The sequence below is a fragment of the Trichoplusia ni genome, chromosome 1, assembly GCF_003590095.1.
Source record: "Trichoplusia ni isolate ovarian cell line Hi5 chromosome 1, tn1, whole genome shotgun sequence".
Taxonomy (NCBI): Eukaryota; Metazoa; Arthropoda; class Insecta; order Lepidoptera; family Noctuidae; genus Trichoplusia; species Trichoplusia ni.
The window spans coordinates 3,673,092-3,685,398 of NC_039478.1; the positions used below are offsets into that span (position 1 = coordinate 3,673,092).

The 12,307-nt window shown below is 35.8% G+C and overlaps 1 protein-coding gene across 6 annotated transcripts in view; it reads right to left on the reverse strand.

The window, feature by feature from the left end:
• LOC113508610 (disco-interacting protein 2) overlaps positions 1–12,307 on the reverse strand; it is a 98,363-nt gene that overhangs the window by 66,761 nt on the left and 19,295 nt on the right. For all 6 annotated transcript variants that reach the window (XM_026891740.1, XM_026891734.1, XM_026891727.1 and 3 more), the window contains exon 2: positions 3,385–3,462. In XM_026891740.1, the coding sequence (XP_026747541.1) occupies positions 3,385–3,462 (78 nt within the window). The remainder of the gene's footprint in view (positions 1–3,384; positions 3,463–12,307) is intronic.

Genomic DNA, 12,307 nt, shown 5'->3' on the forward strand with positions numbered 1-12,307 from the left:
TACAAACTAAATAAAAGGTGAATAAACGTGAAAGGATTGGTAAAAACTGGGGGAAAAAATTAATGAGTGAGAAATATCAGAGCTCCTACAAAAACATACATTCCGAGCATCGGTATTTCATCGCAGTTTTTTTGGCACGTTTTGTTACGAACTTTGTAGCTTCTACGATCAAATATAAATACTTTTTCCTCGCTTAAGTGCATTGCCCAAATGAGTATAACTCTAATATTTTTTTCATTCCCCTAAATTAAAATGGACGCGTAATCAATAGAAATTTGTTTTAGCATTGATCGTAGTTAACACCAGTGAGCGGTAGTGCGACAAGGTTCAAACTCATACGTTCGGCACGGGTTATCACGCGGGGTTGTCGACCTGGCCGGCTGATAAGGGCCATTTACGTTATCAGGTACTGCATTGCAGGCCCAAAAACTGAGCCTAAGGTACGCCAATCGATACGAGCGGTCCTGTCCGCTTTGTAGCACAAAGGATTCTCACACGAATGAGTAGGATACAACCAGTTCGGTAAGACGCTATTAACGTTGGAGCCGTACTCGAATAGTTACCATTCATATAGATTTAATTGTCATGAGACAAAATATTTACGAAGTCGATGGCGACAAGTAATAAAACTCAAAAAGGAAGCAAAATCTCCACGATACATTTCCAACACAGGATGCATAACCCACAAACGCTACTTTTTAGGTTGCACAGACGACTAACCACTCGTCGTCACATCTCCGTACAAACTTACAATCTATAAATATCTAGAATTGAAGACCTCCTCAGAGCGCGACAAGTATGGAAGATAGAGGGATGAGGGAGCGAGACGGAAGCATGTACGTAGTAACAAGGGGTTGGTGCAATTGAACGCACTTGATTCAAGCGTACTTTGATCTCAGTACTCTAAGTATACTGCGAAATCTAAACAGTGGTAACATTGTCCTGAGGCGCGCTACCACGCCACTTGATATTTCTAAAGCTGTCAGGTGGACAAGGAAACCCGAGCCGAAACATTTCATATTATATTCTTTAGAATAATGAAAATTGTTGAAAAACGATATAAAAGTTTATTGAGCATGAACGAATAATTGTATATAGTAAATAGTGCTCGTATTCACTTTATTCACTTTATCTGAGCATCAGAAACTGTCCGTTATTAGCTCAACCTAATTTATGTTCAAATAGCTGGCCGTTATTTAAATCAACAGTTCATGCTATAAACTAGAATCCTATAATAGTAGTAAAGTATACTTCTCTCGACTGAGAAATATTTTATTGAGTTTTTCATCACGCGCATTTTGCCTGTTTACGATTAGATTGAACTTTGATATTTGATTTAAACGGAACGTAAAAAACCTTGTTATTGCAAATAGGCTTTTGAATTTGTGCGTTCAAACGATTTTATAGCAATATTTTATAGTTTTCTTTTTGTGTTTAATACTTTTTGTATTGCTCATAAAGAAAGTAGTACATCCAGATCTATCAGATTTCAGCGTCTCGACAGTTACGTTTGACTAACTAAGAAACTGGAATGGATTCACATCGCAACAAACAATGTCCATTATAGGTGTGGGCCTACCGAATGTTCCCTATAATATGTGAACAAAAAGTTTTGTACCGTTTTGACAGCGTTGAGCCTGGCGAGGCGAGTCGTAGTAACACGTTGGTCATTAATTTGACAAAATGATGTTATCTTCTTTTCCGGTTCTATCGTATAAAGGTTTGACATAGTTTATTTTTGCCCTGGCCAAAATAATAAAACTCCTAATGCGATTTTCTTAGATCGTAGTATCTATTGGTAAATCATATACTTCAGTATCTAATATATGCAAATAAACGTTTAATTTGCCACGCTTATCAATGTGTGTCTTCCGTTACTTTCAACGGTGCAGCACAAAATGACCGCGACGTACTACGCTCTACACGTACGATTCCTCATATTAATGCTTATTTATGTATACTCAAACACTACACCAATTAATACGTCCATTAGCAACTTGATAGGGGAAGGTTTGTCGTTTACGTCATGCGTACAGTCAGACAAATGACGCCTACGTACATACACGGTTTTTAATGTGTGTATTCAGTGCATCCCATATTGTTCTACAACAATATACCATGAAGCTACTGTTCATAATACGATAAAACAACAAAGCGCGCACGCACCGAATCGTTTTGCTGATGCACACGTAGATTTTATTTTTTAAATCACAAAGTTCGCTACAAGCGTCGTCTTATTGATTTAGTAGCACCCAAATTGTGTCGCATCTCTAGCATAGGTGCACTGTATAAAGTAATGGAATATGCCGAGACCGTCGCTGGTAAACTCTCGTGAACGCGCTCTAATCTTGTTTGTTATAGTCCGTTATAAACAGGCGTCGCACGTGGATTCGACTGGTATTATAACGTCTCAGTTATGGCGCTGCAAACTTAAAATTTACTGGTTAATTTGCCTCGGAGCGAGTATCGAAATGGCTAGTTAGTTTTTAATAATAGACCCCTCGCGTTTCACCTCGGGCCAAGGTTTAGTGAGCATTTTTTGTAGGCGAAACTGCACCGCAAGCGGTCAAAGCAGGTACATTTCGACGGTGTCATTATCTAGTGTTATATCAAGTGCCATTAACGAAATAGTACCGCAGTGATAAAGTGTGGTTGTGTGCGTGTGGATAACCGACTAACTAAACCATAACAACTAAAAAGGGAAAAGGAGGAAAACAAAAATAAATAAATCGCTATCGATGGCTGTTGGACAATGCTCGCAGTTTACTTTTATTTTTTGTGTCAGCTATGAATGAAGGTCAACATCGTTATTTTAATTTTGATCGCTGAACCGATACGGAATAATACTACGTCGGCTTTTAAATGCAGTGATCAGCAACAAAATACTATTTACTACTTGACAAATTCAGCAAGTAAGCGACAATTTGTAAATATTGATAATATTGGTGATTACATTTTATCGCGAGTTTGTTTATACACAAACCCGGTTCCACGCTCATTATCGGGAAATTTGTTAAGTACACTTTATTTGAAAGCCGGGGCGAGTGTATCAAAGGTTCATTGTGCTCGCGTCCTAAATACAAATAGTCGGGGGTCCAGATTCACGATGGCCCCACCGTTTGACCCTCGTTGCGGAATCGGGCCAGGCCGTCTCGATAATTTCGCGATTGTCCAACATCCATCGACGGCGATCAATTGACACTTGACCCCTGCGACGCTTCTGTCGCGGCCTTGGACGCCTCAGTACTGTAATTATGGAACACGTAACGTCACTGACTCAAAACGTGCCAGTACTGCTGGGTCATAAGGTACCTTATTAGTTCAGGCATCGGTGTTAGCAGCGATATTGCGTTTTAATATCAAAAGAAATAAGGTCGAACTTACCTTGAGGCTGTTGCTGGGAGAGAAACGGCGTGAGGAGCCGTGTTCGTTTCTTTTCATATCCCTTCTGTGTGATGTCACCTGGTGAAAACAGAAAATTATTTGTTAACAATGTGTAGGTAATTTGTGTGAAACACATTTGTGTGAAAATTGGTCAACAGAAGAAAAATCACAAATTTCGAATGCTCTTTTATAAATATCTAAATCATTCAATTTTTTTAAGTAAATTAATGTTCTCACAGATATAAATTCCTCGTCTACCACATGCGGGTAATAAACAATAGAGCGAGTGTAAATATATACAGTAAACCTTAATTCCTACTAAACCGAGCTTTATGGATATTGTATTTGTTCAGAGCCGTGAAGGTTCATGAAACTTGACCTGCGGTTCAGTGTACTACATGAAGGCGGGAACAAAGTGTTCGCATAAAACTACTACCGCTTCGTACGCAGTTTAAATGGCCCAAGTATAATCAGGAGTTAAAGGAAACGTGGAAGTGGCAACTTACTGCTCGTAAATACGCTGACGCAGGAATCTGTTACCGTTGCAGAGATAAGCCAGCTGAGGTGTCATTGTATTGGCTTTCGTACGTAGTAAAGTATGTTGCGGAAGTTATAACTTAAGGACTTAAAATAATATATGATATTTCAAAGGTAAATTAAAGGCGTAGTTCGAATTTTGCCCGGGCTCTATTGATATCATATTACTTAAAGGAAATTATGTTACTACCGGGGCTTCATAATTTCATTATTAGCTTCCCTATTAGTAGTTCGCGGAAAGTTATTTACTTTTTTTGAGAATGTTTTTATCAAAATGATAAGAGATAAAATCTTTTTTTCCGGACCGTTATGTAAATATGTCAATGAATAAATACATAAATATGAATTTATCCACAGTTCTTTAAGAGGGACCCAAATCTTTGTTTTCATACAAAATCAATATCACGTCTTTCTCCAAATGTCATCGCGCTATGTAAACTTGGAAGCAGGGCACGAACTCAATCAAAACATGCACAAACGAATAGTTTTAAAATTCAATAAAATTGCATTGAAAGTTTGGGATCTGGTATCGACAGAATATTTGTGCGAGGGAGCGGATCTGCCAAGCGAATTTTTATTTTTAATCCCACTAGCTTTTTCCGCGTTTCTGCCCTCCGAAGATATCCTTTACCGTGGTAGTCTTTTTTGTATATCAAATTTAATTTGTTCGTTATAGCTAAACTGACTAAGATACTTTCAAATTTAAAATATTGGTATGGATTAAACTCTATACTTCAAATAAACTTTACAGATATTTTGGATTACGTAAGTGTTAACTTAACTATCTGGCAATTACATATTTAGTATACATGCAATTTGAGAATGCTTAATTTACCTCCTGTTTGGTACTTATAGGCTACCTAGAATAAAACATAATTACTTGTTTTATGGCATATTAGTACTAAATAAGTAAGGTCTCGTTACTGTAGTGCTATTTAAAACTTTCTTCGCTTACTGAATACAAAACACTTCATATTCGGCGGATGAGTATCTCCAAATGTGATTAAATACTGTTTAATAGTGTAAATCAAAAATCACATGCAGTTAACTCCATTTTACAGTTTGAATTATAAATCTCTCCCGCAAAGGCCACCATCTGCCACAGGGGTAACACGCATTTATAAAATTTCATACTAATTCGTAACACGCTAGTTATTACAGACAATTCATATTTGATGTCGATGCGTCAATAATACAGCAGGCACTGTCTGCGTTGAACGGAAAACTAGTGAACATTGAATGGTTAACATGAAGTAGTTCGTGGATTTTCAAAACAGTTTGGTATCTTTATAGAGCATTTCTAGGCGAAGCAATCTTCTAAGGTACAGTTTAGTTCGAAAAATCTTAAGAGATCTCATACAAATTTTGTTCCGCTGATGAAAATATTGTTTTGTTTTTCTATTCGTTGAAGCCTGTCGCAGGTGGTAACAGATAATTTGAATGCTTTATCGGAATAAAAAAAGACTTTTTCTTCTATGAACTTGTTCATTTCTTTTGTTCAAGAACAAAATTAATAATTTTTAGTATCGTGAAAAGTGGTATTGTAATTATGACTGAGGGACTCCTTCAAAACATTTCTGAACCCTAGTTACTTTTAATTCAATAAGACTAAATTTATAATTTAAAAGAATAAAAGAACGCGGAGAATCACGATCGTCTTACAAACGTATTTTCTTTTAATGTTCATAAACGGGAAGGGTGAGGATCGATGAGGTTAAGCCGAGCTTGACGCGGTCATTACGTATTTGTACTCTACATGACCTGAAGCTTTAAACTACGTGTAAGGTTTGATTTCAGACCATTAACAACCTTGTGGTGACAGTTATAGGGTTTGATTTGAAATAAACCTTCAGCTATACATGTAATTAACGTATTGGTGTCAGTTATCAATTCAAATTACACGTAGTATTTGTTAAGCATAGGGTATTTTAGCGACATTAAATAGTAATAATCTAATTATTTATATATGACGGGACCAATACGATGTTGCCATTTGAGGTGAGAATTTTCGTTAATTGGTGTTAAATATTATCGTTCTTATCATTCAATAGAATCACACTAAAGGCAGAAAATAAATGTTAGATAAGTATTGTTAATGAACTCTTAAATCGTGGAAATCTGTTTTAGGGATTTTAAATCTTACGAAACCGGTGAACTGATTTGCAAGGAAACTTTCATTAAGAGATCGTAGCTAAGATTCAGTTCCAACTACCCATTGCGATACGATCTCCGGAGACTAAGAACTCAATTACTTTCATCTAGGGCGAACGTTTGAATATTTAAAACAAGCTGATTAACTAGCTGCAGACAACAGCACACTAATTTATGCTAGTTTAAAATAGAAACCTTATAAATCTAAGTATCTTTTAACGTTAAGGAATGAGACTAGTGCTAATTTACATTTGTTATTTTTGTTTTCTACAATATAAACAACCAGACGCATTTTCTTTGCTGAATTTGGAATCAATACTTCAACAATTAGTTTTCAAATTGCTGTGTTCCAAAACAATTAGATATAAATATAAACTATAGTACTTTTTATTTTAATTTAATATAAAAATGCATAAAATCAGAACTGACGTGGCTACTTGACTCGTTTGCGCTCAACGAAGCACATGATCAGGTCGCAAAAGCCTGCTCTGCACGAATAAAATATTTAACTTTTCAATGTTAAAAGTTTTTTGAGAATTGATATCATGACATAAACGTAATAATAGCCGGTTAAACAATTTACCTAACACATATCGTTGAAACATGTTATAAGTCAGGAAGAGAAGACGTTCTTAGCGTTTTGGGTCTGTAAAACTTAGTAATACGAAAAATATTGTAAAATATACCAAAAAAGCAATATCGAGGATCATCAAAGCTTGGCTGCATATCATTCGTACGCGAAGAAACACAGAGTATTCTTTGCCAGCAAGGTGTTCCCTTCCTTCTATCCATTTGTCTTCCAACCTAATATAGATAAACTGTTTAAATTCCATAACTGTTAAACCACATTCCTACTTATATCACTACATACGTTCACGTAGTACACACGTTGTTAACAATTCTAAGCACTTTACACTTAATTAACAAACGCTAACAAAAAACAAGGAAGCATAACCTTGATACACACATTTATTTGAATACAATTCGCTAAAAAACTACAATACACTACAACAACACATAAATTGTGGTACAAGTTACAATGGATTAAGTGTTCAGTGTAATATGTAGTCGTAGGGGGGGGCGCAGGAACCGGTCGCGATTACCGCCACACAATTACCAGTTCCTGGATACGATACAAGGAAAGCCACAATTAATATTGCAATTATACATATATCAAGAAAGTTTTGTAATACATCAATGTTAGGCGTATTTATCCATGACATTCATTTTGTCCTTAATGAGTTGAGATCTTTACTGCTTAAAAAGCAGGCAAAGAAGCGAGGTGGCAAACCTATGCAATTTTACAGGGTCTCGTAACTACTCGTAACTAACTAAGTGATTTAAAGTAAAGAGTGGTTTCGTCTATAGTCAATCTAAACTTGTCTCTTTTCAAAAATTCACGCTAAAATCTCTCAATACAGGTCTGTGAACTAAAAATGTTTTGCGTAAGAGCCTATCCTATTCCATTTCAAGTGGCAGATTTCAACCTGCCATCACCCTGTTTAAAATACTGTCAGCCGAGCAGCCAAGTAAAAATGTAAACGTGAGAACAATTTTCAGACGTCCGTTGTTCTGTCAATAACGTAAAGCCGACACCTTAATGTATTCAATGGACTTTGGTGCGAAACTATGAGGGAATGAACGTTACTCAATATAAGAAACAGTTTTATTTGATAAGATAGACGACGGTCAGCCAGGAGAATGTAATGCAGTTTAGAGTGACTGTGTTTAACCCTCTCTACAAAGTGATGTAAACGTTCTTTTATTTACAGTCAGAATCTAAATATCAAAATTAAATAGATAGAGCCTAGAAATTGAGATGCTTGTACTTCAATAAGGATTTAAATGTTTTGTTTCTATAGTTGAATTACGTATTCAACTGTCATAACACAAAAAAGAACTTGAACAAGAACCTTGATAAGGCACGCGTTAAAAAAAATGTTTTTAGAATACCTTTATTAGATAAACCCGTAAAAAGCAGTCTTGTCATGATCACTGACTACAGACATGTTGAACGCGGCGCGGTGACAGTCCCGGGTCATCAATACGACCGCAGGCGTTATTGTGCTATTAACTCAGACATTGATAGCTACATGATTGACAACTAAAGTGGATAAACTGTTGCTCTACTTAATACCTTGTCATTTCTACCGAGACGTTGTCAAAATAAAGACTTGGGGTGTGACTGAGAATTAAAATAGCTTACACATTCATTTAATAGGTAAAAGTGTAATATCTTGTAACGAAATTGGGTTAGGCATATTTTACATTAGTCAATTTTGGTCGATAAATAATTGACAGAGAATGCCAAAAAAGAAACATTAGCACAATAAAATTAATAGACGGTACAATATACATACACGGATAAAATAATTATATGAAAACAAGCCGATCGCTAACCTTCACTAGTTGAAGAAGTCGGTAATAAATTACAATTTAATGAGCATATACACGCATATAATTCTGATTAATATTTAAAATGCATAAACACTGAAACGGTTTCTAATATCTCACATAATAGTTGCAAACACTGTCCGTTTTACACTCGAGACATAATAATTTTATTCCGAGCACTTAAATTAACAAACGAGTTCCACTCGGACTAAGTGCACGAAGTTCACAAACACTACTGGCCGCTAAATCACTCGCACATGAACAAACGAACAACTTGCATCGCAAACAGTTTGACACTACTATGTAGAATAAATAAAGCAACAGATATAATGCGTCCTCTTACACTACTATCCATTGCATTATGATTAATTATCACATTCACTGATCGTGAGTTATCTTAAACTTTTGAACAATGTTTCCAAAAACACTTTTCTATTCGTTTAGTTTTAGATATGAATTGAAAAGTGTTGGTGGGAGGTGTTATAATTTTATAAAGTTTATTTTATTAATAAGTAAAATTGTTGCACATAATATTCTGAGAACGTTATGTGCGCGAGCGCAGACGGCTGCGGTTCGCTTACATTATTATTACTGGTAATGACAACACGCGACAATGTAATAAAGATAAAAGATCATTGTGTCACACAAGATGCTATTATTATAAAAGTAATAAATAAGCTTTATTGTGAGCAAACAATTATGTTCTAATTAACAAGATTTATTTTTTATACTATAACTTTTTTGTTACGTGTTCAGATTATTTCTTGAATATTGTTTGTCGATACATCATACCTACTCGTAATCACGCGATATGTAAAGCAGCCCAAAATAGTCACAGCTAAATGACGAGCCCAATATTCTAAGCAATCTCAAAATTGTAGAACGTCAAGTACAGCTCATCGGTATGCAGAATATGTGCTAGCCCAGATACCAATTGCATTAATGGCATTCTCTATAGGGCTCTCATGTATTACGTCTTTAGCATCCTTGCAATCTATGTAAACTCTATAAACCACGTGCTGTCCACTATCTAAGTATATAATATGTAATCTGATTTAAGAGAAAAATCCAAGAAAATAGGCGTAAAAAGGAGCTAAATTTATTCGATCGGAGTCTTTCTGATCTGAGTTCTTTTATTTATAATTAACTCTTAAAACAGAAAAAGATCTATAGGTCAACGGCTAGACTTTAAAAATATCCAACGAATTCGCCGTGAGCAATGTGCATTGTCATGGTAAAAGGAATGCCACTTTTCATTTCGTAGTCATTCGCAAACTTCTGAGCAGCCGGACTCGCAAATACGGGTACGAAGTCGTTTTTTAGGTTTTCTAATACGACAGTACGAACGTAGGTACTTACGAATGAATGAATTCAGAAGGAGACAATTAGTTAAAGTTTTTGCTGAAATGATCGTGTTTATGTTAACACGGTTTAAAAAAACTAAGCTGTCTACAACGCCCGTTATTATAAAACAACATCTCATAGTTCATGAATAATCCAATCCAAAGCTGTGCATGTTCTGAAATTAGAATTTAATAAATGATTTGCACGTTCTTACACGACACCTGTATGAGAATAATGATTTCATCACTATAAAAAATAGTTATTGCGTCATCACAAATGCAAATACATTGCAAAACATTAAACGTACAAAAGTTAAGTATGCATGTGATCACGCTAGCGACGAGCCGCATGTAGTGTGAACATTGTTTGTATTGACTAAAAGTATTTATTTCCTGACGGCTATAAGGCAAAAAGAATAAACTATTTCGGCGATACCTACGCCAATTCACACTTAGGTGCAAATATTGCTACACAGCCGATACGTTATCGTTTTGATATTTCGTTTTCGGAACTTGAATGGTTAAGCTATCTGCCTACACGGAAATTATAAGGTGAATGCCCTATTGTATTGTCCTTAGTTGTTTATCGCATATAACAAGTTTGCAAAACATTAAGAAATATGTTGAATGCTAGTTGAGTGATTGTTGCGTACCGCAAATACGGTGGTATCTAGTGTAGTGATTACTATCTGAGACAACTGGCCAGCGTCAGTTTAGAACAACCTGACGCTATCTAGACCAGAGCTCCTACAAGCAACTTTCCAAGTAAGTCTGTTGGAGATGAGGAGGAGAGACGGCGATCTACGCCATGAAGTGAGCGGTCACACTCCCACAAGTACAACAGTCTTTAGAACGTGGTTGTAGAGTCATAGAACGTGACAATACACTCAAATAGCTCTCGTTCCACATTCACCAGCCATTTAACGATGCCCAAAACAAACATGACGTCACTGACACACTTATCACTGTTTATTTTAACTACGATAAAGAGATTAGTACAGCATTTTTTTACCAGAAACAGGATAGCTAATACATTTTAAATAGTAAATGATTGTTGCTATCTGCAGTGCACTGGGTAGATAGTGACCCAGCTCGTTGATAACGCTCGAACATATCTGCTATTGCTCATATTTTGGATGAAATATTATTAGGCATTATTTAATCAGGATATATGAGCGAACACGTCATGATTAACTAATTTATTTGTTTTTTTTTTAGATAAAATTAATATGAAGACAACCTTTACGAGTGTGAAATTAAAATACATTTTAAGGACAGTTTTAAAACAGTATAAAATGGCAATTGATGTCTCCTTTTCTTGCAAATGAAAACAACTTATCCCTATTCATTAAATGCTTTCAGAAGCTGATTTTCTAAAAATAGCATTGTTAATTATTGTCCGGTGATAAGCTTCGTACACAACGCTGTGTAACCTAAGCCCTTGTGTTTGTAATGGTGACAGTAGATGGTTAGACAATGGGAGTATAAGGGCTTTAGCATTTTACGCCTCGCAATAGGTTAAGAGAACAGTTACTAGGCTAGATGCTAATGCATCAGACGTGATGATGTCATTTAATTCTTATTTCTCAACAATGGTTTTTTAGAGTTCTGTGTCTACAGGAAAAAGAGGGACCCTGTCACTAAATGCTCCGCTGTCTGTCCGTTTGTCATCAATTTAATGGGTTTTGTAATAAACCTATTTAAAAAAAAAACATTTTACCTACTCAAAGAACCCTCAATATCGCGAGTACAACACGCACTTAACCGATTTTTGCTTTTAAGATGAAGGGAACAAACCACGACGTATCATGTAATTACCGCCGCGAGTTGATGCGTCTTAATGGCCTTTAGACGACTTGTCACTGTGAATGCACTTTGCTATCTTTACACACAATGCGTGGAGCACAGCATGTAAGACTGTCGTAATAGTATACCGCGCACGTTTTATTGTCTACATGATGTTTTGTTCTTCAAACACAACTTCGGCTTCTTATAACGCGAACTTTTCTTGTTGCGAGTAAAATAAATATGAAACATACGGCATGCTGTAAGGAAACTGAACTCTGGGTTAAGCTCGCCAGGAAAATATTATCCAAGTGTGTATTTATGTTCAATAAAGTATAAATAAAAAATAATAAATAAACTTCTATCGATACAATTGAAAATTCTATCAAGATCAGTTTAAAAAAGCGAGAGACTTGCTATTTCGTTGTTGACACACATTCTGAATTTAGATATGGCATACGTGTCATACGAACGCACTTTTGTACATGCGACATGTGATGGAGTGAATCCATCGGGAAATCATGATAGAACGCGAGATGGAACCGTCTAAAATAAATATTGCAACAACAAATACTCGACTTTGAAACGATTGCTCCTGGAAATGCACTGTAAAAGATCACAGCTCAAGATATTTGTATTTCACATTTGTATTTATTGGTTGTTGATATTTCTTGAGTTAGGGGCACGATATGAGATATATCACCGGACTATTA